Raw genomic sequence first — 10,812 nt, forward strand, 5'->3', positions numbered from 1 at the left:
CTGTATTTCCCAGCAGTAAGATATGAGCAGTAATCCTGCTTGCTTTCAGATACCGTACTTCTGCTCTCTGTGATGATCCCTACGAATGACATTTTCTGAGTTACGTTGCCATCTGGCTCCAGTCTGGGCTTGGCTGATGGGAAACCCACCTGAGACTGAAGGGTAGAAGGAGAAGCCAAGATATGGCCTTCCCTGCTCTCCCCATTTGGGCTGCATCTCTAGGATTGGATGCATCTCTTTTGGGGCCACCACGTCCTTCCTTGTTCCTCCAGCCCAAGGCAGTCTTCATGTTGCTCCATCACCCTTGGTTGGCCCTTTCTGTTCATCCTGTACTTTATAACTATTCTCCAAATAGGACCCTCCCTACTGAAATCCCTGTCATGAATTCTCTTTTCCTGACTGAACCCTGACTGACGAAATCATCTTAGAAATAAACTCAAAACGTTCGTAAAAGTGCTCTATTGGCTGAGCTCTAAGGCAGATCTGCTTGACATGCCATTTCATTCTAGAAACAACAAAAGTTAGCCAATTATAGATACAGAGAACAAACTGGTGGCTGCCAGAAGGGAGGAGGTAGAGGGACAGACAATATAAGTAACGGGAATTAAGAGGTACAAGCTTCCCGTTATAAAGTAAGTCAGGGACCTGTACAGCCTAGGGAACATAGGCAATAATATTGTAATAACTTTGTATGGGGACAGTCTTTTTGTGGTGATCATTTTATAATGTATCAAAGTATTGAATCACTATTTTGTAAACCTGAAACTAATATAATATCGTATGTCAATTATAATCCAACTTTTAAAAGACAGAGAAATACACATTAAATAAATAATGAAATATAATTTTATACTCAGTAGATGGGGATCTAGAAGGAAGGGTAGTATGATACATATTAGTGGTGAGAATATTAAGATGTATAGCACTTGGGGAAGAAAATATGGCAATATCTAAGGGGGGAAAAACAAACAGTCCCTTCTACTCAATACTTCTATTCTCAGAAATCTAGCTATTATAGAAAATAAAAGTACAAGTCTTGCTCATAAAAATAACAGCACAAATTTGTATGAAAAAAATACATTGTCAATGACACCTTACATTTATATAGCACTATACAGTTTGTAAACTACTTTCCTGTAAACAATCTCATCTGATTTCCATAATAATCCCTGTGAGAAAGGAAGTGGAGAAGCAGAATGGCCTACACTTACACAGCTGGTCGCACTAGTACAAGTTAAGGAGATATTTTGGCCTAAAGCCTCTGCCTCGAAGTCCCAGGGTTAAAATAATAAATTTCTAAGTGGCCTGATATATGGGAAAAAAACATATTTAATAACAAGAGGTAATGTTCCTATACTTCATATTAAGTACTTTCAGGCATATTTTATCATTTTATCTTTTATTGCCTTTTTTATGTTGGTTCTTAAGTGACCTTGTGCATTTACATTTAGATCTTTGCATCATTTCTCCAAAAATGTCAAAACAGTGAAAACAAATCTGGAAATGGGGCTCCAGGAAGGAGAAAGCATCAAAATTAGATGATTAGATACTAATTTTAAAAAGAAATGACAGTTTGTGGTATTTGGCATCTTCTCAGAGAACATAACACATGCGCATGTATTAAAAACATGCTTGATAGGAGTACCTTCCTTAATGCTCTAAAGGCAGGAAATAAATTCTCCTTTTACTGCAAAGAGACTTTTACCATCCAGAGCCCACACCTGAGGAATGTGCAAGCGAACCTTGTTAAACTAAACCCAGTGCTCTTACTTGAGGACAATAAGGTCTCCCTAGCCTAGCTGGACTGCCCATAGTCCAAACCTTTTTGTCTTGTCAATGCTTCACAAATGTATTGTTTCTTTGTCTAAAAGATAAAATAAAAGCTTCCTGCCCTAGTCACTTCTTCAGTTCTTCATTCTCTTATAAAGGCTCCCAGTACATATAAAAATTCAATAAAACTTGTATGCTTTCCTCCTGTTAACATATCTTTGTCAGTTAATTTTTCAGACCTTGCCAGGGACCCTGGAAAAGTCGAGAAAACTTTTTTTTCCCTCCCCTACAATTTGAACCTGGATTCTAGTTCCAAAACATATGTAAATGACTCAATATATACCAATTTCTGATAACACCAAACTATTACTAACTAATTTAGATAAATGCTCAAATAGAATCTTATATATCTGGGAGAAAATATCATATTTAGCCAGTTAGCCATTTATAATTCCAAATTTTGTTTCTATGTCTTTGCAAATCCTCTTTCACTTGAAATTTGCACCCCTCCCCTCTCCCCCATACCCACTTGGCAGCTCTCCCGTGCGTGAATGTGGTCCTGCGATGGAGATGGCACTGTCTCCCACAGGGGAGCAACTCTGGCACCTGCTGTTGACCAGTGGTCACTGGGTTGATGTTGACATAGCACGTTTACTGGAAAACGGTTGGAGAGTGCCACTCCCACTGTTCCTTGGACCGTGCTGCTCCAAATAGATTCACCCTGGGCTGGTGGGATTGAGCTGGGTCAGCAAGACCCACTGGACCCCCATCATGCCTGGTGGCCCTGACTGAGCTGAGCCGTGTGGATTGGGCCTGGCAGGCGTCTATTTTAAGCAGCACAGGCCCCCACAGGTCTGCTGGAGGCTGTCAGCTGAGAGGGGACAAGCTTTTCTCAACTTCTGCTGTCCTCATCCGATGACATGGTTCATGCTTGTCAGTGGGTAACCTAATTGGTCACCCACGCACTCAGGACCTATATTTAAGGACTTCTGGTAACAGAATGACCGCTGGTTTCCATGGTTCTCCAACGGAAAGGTTACTCTGGGAAGTTCGGATGCTTTCCAGACATTATCTAATTGGCACCATGTCTGCATTGCAGAAAATATCGGTAACGCTCAGCATTTTCACAAGATAATTTAGTCACATCCTGCGGACTCATCTGGGTGAATCAGAGGGGGAAAGAGACACAAAGGAAATTGGAGCTTGATCTGGGGTAAGCGTGGGGCACTCCCTCCCATCTTTAGCCTCACTGGTGAAGAGAAAAATCATGACCAGGATCTCACAGTGTTGAGGTGTTATAAGAATTACAGGAAAGCTCTGCTCCTTTTGTGTTGCCATATATTTACAAAATCTAGTTGTTTAGCCTTAAAATAGTCAAGTCATTTTTTTTCTATTTTTAGTAAGATATTGAAAAGTTCTTTTGACATAATTATAATTTGGGTCTCTGAGCCTTTTCTCATTAGTGTTAGCTGATTTGAAACACTGTAGCTGGCTCTTGCTTTTCTCAAAAGTACTCTTTTTGGTGTTTCCTAAAAGGCAGTGTGTGGACATGCTGAAATTCAGCACTTTTTCATTGAAGGCCTCCTTGGTGGGAGGCTTTGGTGTCTAGTGCTGGATGCTCTCTTTCTGCTTCATTATCACTGAACTGGGTAAGCGTTACTAACGTGAAAAGACATTGCTTAAGAGAAAAATAGGTAAAAAGAGCAATAGGTTTTATGACGCGTAACTAAAATGGGAAATGCTTACTGGTGCTGCCCAGGTCAGATGGGAGAGAAGCAGTCCCAAGCAGACAATTTGCATCTTTGAGAATCTCTGTAAAAAGACAATATATTTTACCTTAAAGCATTGCCCATTACAAACTGCAGTTCTAAGAAGTAAAATAATACAAAAGCATATTCAAACACCCTTCCCCTAGAAGTCTTTTTTTAGTTAAAAAACAACAAACTAGGTATAATTTACTTATACCCACGTATGGATACTTTAATGAAAGTGCTTTCATATGTCCAATTATTCCATGTGAAAATGAAAATTGTCCAATATTATTTTTTTTAATTTTTATTTTTTAATCCTCACCGGAGGGTATTTTTCCATTGATTTTTACAAAGTGGAAGAGAGAGGGAAAGGCAGAGAGAAATATTGATGTGAGAGAAGCACATCGATTGGTTGCTTCCTGCCTGAGCCCCAACCAGGGCCCGGGCTGGGGAGGAGCCTGCAACCAAGGTACATGCCTTTAACCAGAATCGAACCCAAGACACTTCGGTCCGCAGGCTGACGGTATCCCCTGAGCCAAGCCGGCTAGGGGTGTCCAATATTAGTAAGGCGATGAAGTCAGTTCATATAAATGAATTTTATAGACTTATTTATTTGCTCTATTGTCAGCCTAAACTTTTTCCTTTTGTCTTTAGAGAGAGATCATTTAATTTATTTACTTATATAATTCATAACAACATTAAGTTTAGTATAGCAGCTTATAACATACTCTTTAAATGTTTTGCCAGGGTAGCAGGCTCCATGGTGAGGAATAAACTTTATGCCACTTGGAATGTTTTCATTCTTTCATTTATTACAGAGAAATCTATATATAGTTGATTTAGAGGCAAATAATATTTGATATTGGGCTCAACAAAGTTATGTTTAAAACATTAACATTTAATGGACCAGAATGACAAATCTCAGTAAAAAGGGGGGTAGAAGGGATGGGAAGTGATTAACCAAAGAACATACATGCATATATGCATAACCCATGGACACAGATGGTAGTATGAGAAGGCTTGGGCTGGGGTGGGACCTGGGTGAAGGGGGCAAAGGGAGGAAATGAGGAACATCTGTAATACTGTCAACAATAAATTTTAAAAAAATTATCATTTAGCTATGGATAAAGGTACATGTTTATCCTTCGGTAAATATACTAAAAGGATCTAGTTAGTTCTCTGAAGTCAAGTGGCCATTAGATTGAAAATAAAAGTCAACATAGCATTGAGTTACTAATCTGTTGATTTTAATAAACATTAAGTATTTTACTAAGTACCACACAAACATATAACAACCAATATGAGAATAAAAAATGTATACCACTCTTTGAGAATACTTGGGGAAAAGCACTTTTAATGGGAAAAAATAATCTAAATACTGTTGTAATCTTCAAACAGTTCAGGGTTAAAAACACCTTTTATTTGAAGAAATACATATAACTATTAAATATATTCTAAAATTCTAGGCTATTCTCTTCAAAATTAATGTAATTTTAAGAACCTTATTTCTATCTGTAATGTAGCCATCCAAGCATTTTACAGATCAGGACAATACAAGTCACTTATTAAAAGACTTAATGCTGAGAAATATCAGTCCAGATGATACCGGCACAGGCGAGGTTGGAAGGTATGAATAAGATCACATTATCTTTATCCTGATTTATAAGTGAAGGGGGAGAGTACTATTAGAGTCTTTGAGTTATTGTGGATCTTGATAATGCTGACAGTTAAATCAAAGAAGAAATTGCCATCAGTTTTAGCTATTAATTTCTAGAGCTTGGTAATGTACTTTCTATTGTATAAAACAAAGCACTAAGTATTGCACAGTTGTGCTCAATAGAGAATACCTTCAATTTGCATTTAGTTTCAAAAAAGTCATCTCTCTATCTGGTTGGCATGCATCCTGAAAATGTAAACAATTGTATTATAAAGCTATCAAGAAAGCCAAATTACCTGGTATCGTTTAGCTTCAGAATACCTGGCTTCTTCTTCAGGATTAGCAGTTTCTGGCATTTTGCTGAAATTTAAAGTTTGTTAGAGTTCCCAATGGCCAATCAGCATGGGCTCACTAAGCACTAGCAAAAACAATTTGTTACCAGTGCCCACAGGCAACCATAGGGGGCAAAGTAATTTTAATCTAAAAATGTTTTTGCGGTGGAAAGCTGCTATCAAATGTTCCAGAAAGTGGGATAAACAGAAAATATAAATACCTCAGTTTGGTGTATCATGTTGTCAGATCATTAAGATTGATTTCAAAACTATTGATTTAGACTGACTGAATAATTAACAAGTTTAAAAATGGAAAACATTTTAGCAATCATTTTATGTAGAAAGTTTATAATTTCAATTTTGTCTAAATTAAATTCAGTAACACTGAAGAAAAATGTTGAGTGCCTGTTGTGTGCCAGCCACTTGGGAAATAGCAGTGAACAAAACAGAAAAAAAAATCCCTGTCTTCATTGAGTTTATAATCTGATGGGGAGACAGATACTACACAGAATAAATAAGTAAAATAGAGTAAGTTATATAGTGACACAGACTTAGTCCAAGAAGAAAAAGCATTGCAGGAAGGGGGTGGGGACACTAGGTTAAAATTGTAGATAGGGAATCCTTGGGAAGGGCTCATTGAGAGGTGACTTTTGAGTAAAGACCTGGAGACATATGACTATCTAAGGGAAGAGCATTCTAGTCAGAAGGAAGAGGAAGAGGAGGGCCAAGAGGCAAGAGCCTGTTCGCTTCTTCCAGAAACAGAGAAGAGGTCAGCTTGGCTGAAGGGACTGCCAAGGGAATAACAGGAAATGAGGTCAGAAAGGCATCAGGTGGCAGGTGATAAAGGGCCTATGGGTCATGGCAAGGCTTTGGTGGGAGAAGGCAGCCCTTGGAGGTTTGGGGCAGAGGAGTGACTGAGGGAGCAAATGAGGTAGGAATAGGCAGAGGCCGGCTGGGAAGCTCTTAGGGTAATGTGAGGAAGAGCTGATGGGACGTGAACCAGAGTGGTAGCAGAAGGGGTGGGGAGAAGTGCTTATGTTCTGAATGTATTTTGAAAGTAAAGGCAATAGAATTTGTGATGCATGAGATGTGGGTCGTGAGAGAAAGTCAAGAATGAAGGATGATACCAAGTTTTTTGTTTTGAGCAACTGGAAGGATGAAGCTGCCTTTTACTGATATGGGGGAAACGGCAGAAGAAGTGTTTGGGGGGAAATATTGACAGCGTGGGTTTGACTATGAATGTTATAAAGTGGTCAGTTGAGGATACTGACTTTCGGAGTAGGTGGACACAGGATACCATATTGGAATATGCTTTTCCAGGACAATTGCCTGCTCTTCTGTTTTGCCCAATCTGGTTGTCAAAATCATAATTGCAATAGTTCAAGGGGTTCCAGTCAGTCTAAAAATATTATAATACCTTGAGGGGTAACTTATATCAGGAATCTGTGTAAAACATCAATAAAAGGTAACAAGTGTTCTCTATGACATAAGAAGTGATGAGAATTACCTATAAACACAATTTTAACAGACCATAAATGATATCTGATGAGAGTTAAGTATAAACTCCCAATTTCTCCTAACTTCCTGTTTAGACAAAGAGAAAGAAATGAAACAAACAAATAGCCCTTGGATAGCTGTAGCTGAGAGAATGGTGTCTTTTCTAGTTCAGTCTAATCCCTGGTTTTGCTTCATCCAAATTCTGAAGCTCCTCTTCTGAGCAGCTGGAGCTGGTTTTTAAAACACTTGCTGGGACTAAAATTTGAGCTATTGAGCTATGGCCACTGTTGACTCTCAGTCATCCACCATGGATTTTGGAGTATTTAAACGTCATTGACAATGGAAACTTTTAACTTAATTATATTTAGAATCAAACTTACCTGAGTTCTAGTACTGACTTGCTGGGTCAGTTGCTTAAGCAACTAAATTGAGCTTCTGTAAGCCTCAAGTTTGCCATCTGAAAACGGGGAGCATAATAATAAGCTAAATTTTCATTGAGTGGTTACTCTGGTCCAAGCATTATTTTAAATGTGGTACATTGCCCTAACCAGTTTGGCTCAGTGGCCAGAGCATTGGCCTGCGGACTGAAGGGTCCTGGGTTCAGTTTTGGTCCAGGTCACATTCCTGGGTTACAGGCTCAATCCCCAGTAGGAGGCATGCACCCCTGACTTAAATGGCAGCAGATCAATAATTCTCTGTCATCATTGACTTTTTTATCTCTCTCTCCCTCTCCGAAATCAATAAATATATATCTATATAATAAAAGCCTAAGCAACCATCATCATGGAACGACCAGAACAACCTGTTGCTATGATGCGCATTGACCAGCAGGAGGCAGACGTTCACCACAGGAGCTGCCCCGGTGGTCAGTGCGCTCCCACAGGGGGATCACTGTTCAGCCAGAAGGCAGGTTCATGGCTGGCGAGCGCAGGAGTGGAGGCGGGAGCCTCTCCTGCCTCCACAGCAGTGCTAAGGAGCAGCAAGCCAAGTGCTAACGGGCAGTGAGCAGGTGGGCAGTAAGGAGTGAGGGGTCCTGGCCTGTGAGAGGGCGCAGGCCGGGCTGAGGGATCACCCCCCAGTGCACAAATTTTGTGTACCAGGCCTCTAGTATATATTTAAAAAGAGTAAACTATAACTGCTTTTAATAAATAAATAAGGTGCATTAACTCATTAATGTTTACAAGAGCTCTGTACTGCAGGTGCTGCTATTATCATACCAATTTTAGTGATGAGGCATAAAGCAGTAAAGTGACTTGCTTAGGGTCACATATCTAGCATGTATAAAAAGCCATAATTTGTAATCAGGCAATCTGACTCCGAAGTGAGGTTTGAAAACCACGACACAATACTGTCTCATAAAGTCAGCATAAACATTAAATGAACAAATATTTACACGGTGCTTAGTCCAGCACTTAATTCTAAATTAAATGGTAAATAAATAATAGCTATCCATCCCACCCAGTCTTCCTATCATTAAATGATAATCTGGTATTCAGATGACATCCTTCTGTGTCTCTTTCTGTCCTCTGTTTTCCCACCAGGCCTTCTACGACTTACTTGATAAGGGAAAAAACAATGCAGTAGTGAAAAATATAATAGAGTTCACGTTTAAGAGCTATTGCTCTAGACATCATAAATATTAATGACCAGAATTTCAGCAAAGTGCAAAGGATTTGGGTAATGCAGAAAGAGAAAACCAAGGAAATGGAAAGAAAAAAGACAACAGGAAAGCGTGCTCAGGGAACCATAAGACTGAACAGAAAAATAGAGCTATCTAAACAGTAGCCAGATGTGAATACCACAAAAATGCTCATTTTCACATTTCATTAAGGCAAGAAATAATTTAGGAATTCCTATAACAATTAGCAAGTTATGCAGTGTTTTATGGTTGTATTGTTCTGTAATATTAACTTTATAATTTTGAATGATTCAGAGAAAGTAGACCCCTGGAATGTGCCTCATACATGGTATAGCCTTGGAAAATGTTTGTTGACTTTTTCACTGATATTACTTTATAGTTTCAATAGTTTAGATATTGCTTTTCCTTTGTTTTTTCTTTTCCCTAAAGAAGTTTAGTGTGTATGAAAGAGATTTCCCCTTCATTTAAGTCAGGGGTGGGGAATATCTGGCCCGCAGGCCCTATAAGGCCCTCGAAATCATTTGGTCTGGCCCAGCCAAGGTATTAGGGGTGAGTTAATTAAATGTTTGACCAAATATAGCAGGTTAATTTTTAAGTTGATAATTTTGTATGGCCTGAGAATGATGTTATAAATATCCAAATGGCCCCTGGTACAAAAAAGGTTCCCCAGTCCTGATAAGTCATGGGAAAGCATCTAGTTTAATCTAGATTAAGCTGTGTTCTATTGAGAGAAAATTTTAAGAGAAAAAAGTTGATGTAGCTACTAGTCCTACCAAGGAGTAAATGGCAGTAGCTAAATATATATGCTCTAAAGCTAAAATGAATTCAAAGCTAAAAAAAAAAAAGTATGTAGCTACTAGTCCTACCAAGGAGTAAATGGCAGTAGCTAAATATATATGCTCTAAAGCTAAAATGAATTCAAAGCTAAAAAAAAAAAAATTCAACTTGAGCCTTAAATTTAGAACCTACAATTGGCAAAACACACACACACACACACACACACACACACACACACACACAGCAAAACAAAACAACACCCTATTCTGACTGGAAGGTTACAGAGAAGAAACTCTAGGGAGGAAAACCTGAGAATGACCATTTGTGAAAGTTCTGTAAAGGCGAGGTGTCACTTCAACCCTCCGGTAGCTTACATCTTGGGTTGAGCTTGAGCTTCAAAAACTCAGCATAAATTTTCTTAAGTTTTTGTGCAGTTTTGTTGTAAATTTCTTAGGAACCAATAAGCAAAGATAAAGATCAGGGTTCTATAAAAAAAAGGTTATTTATCCTCACACCGTCTCAATTTAACTAGAAAATAAAACAAAACTAGGAAGCAATTCAAAAGGGCAAGAAATGGACACTGGAAAGTTCTCTGGTTCTTGGTTCATGGTTCAGGTACAGACATCTCCTCCGATGGTGCTCTAGCGCGGCTTTCCTCAGGCTGCCGCGTGGAGTAGCTCCTCTAAGAGATTTTTGATAAAAGCAGTTCATGGAACATGTTTCATTCTGTGGTGGCTTTTTCATTTCTTACCCTTAACTCAAGGGACAACAATCATTTAAAATATACCCAACTAGCAAGCTACAATACAAGTTTCAGCTAGTAAACCCTCATCCAGGAGTAAGGACTTGTTTTTGTTTGTTTGTTTGTTTGTTTTCTTTTTTCTTTTCCCATCTATTTCTGGAACCTCCCATCCAAATCCTCTATATTTCATTATACTAGGCCCAGTTGCTTTGATTTACATTTTTTTAAAACTTAACAGTGAAAGCAATCTTTTAATCCTCTTTTCCAACTTATTCTTAACACTATTAGGTAACACATTTCTCTGTATCATCTTAGGCAGGTAGACATAAACACATTCTATATATATATTTTCATGCGTTTTGACATAAAATAACTACCTTGTAATTTACATACACAACAAGTATACAGCATTTCCCCTTCTGAACCAGGGGAGGAATCATTACAGTGTTATGAGCGAAGAAGAGGGGCCATTGTTGAACAGTCTCCACTTTCCCAGAAAGACCCTTAAAGCTTTGACAAGGCTTCAGGCATTTATTCCCCACTGATCCCAGAGTGGGGTGTGCTGGGAGTCTCGCCCTGTTTTTTAAAGGAAGGAAATGTTTCTGTTTTAAATACGTTCATTCATAAGTATCAATATTCATTCTAAG

At 38.7% G+C, this 10,812-nt stretch overlaps 1 protein-coding gene across 1 annotated transcript in view; it reads right to left on the reverse strand.

The window, feature by feature from the left end:
• The window catches only part of MEPE (matrix extracellular phosphoglycoprotein), a 12,476-nt gene extending 6,978 nt beyond the window's left edge, over positions 1–5,498 (reverse strand). Inside the window, exons 1-2 of the mRNA XM_006760045.2 lie at positions 5,475–5,498; positions 3,517–3,582 (exon numbers count right to left, since the gene is read on the reverse strand). Coding sequence (XP_006760108.1) covers positions 3,517–3,570 — 54 coding nt within the window. The 5' untranslated portion in view covers positions 3,571–3,582; positions 5,475–5,498. The remainder of the gene's footprint in view (positions 1–3,516; positions 3,583–5,474) is intronic.
• Between the last annotated feature and the right edge of the window lie 5,314 nt (positions 5,499–10,812).

This window comes from Myotis davidii, unplaced genomic scaffold, assembly GCF_000327345.1.
Source record: "Myotis davidii unplaced genomic scaffold, ASM32734v1 scaffold356, whole genome shotgun sequence".
In the NCBI taxonomy this organism is placed as follows: Eukaryota; Metazoa; Chordata; class Mammalia; order Chiroptera; family Vespertilionidae; genus Myotis; species Myotis davidii.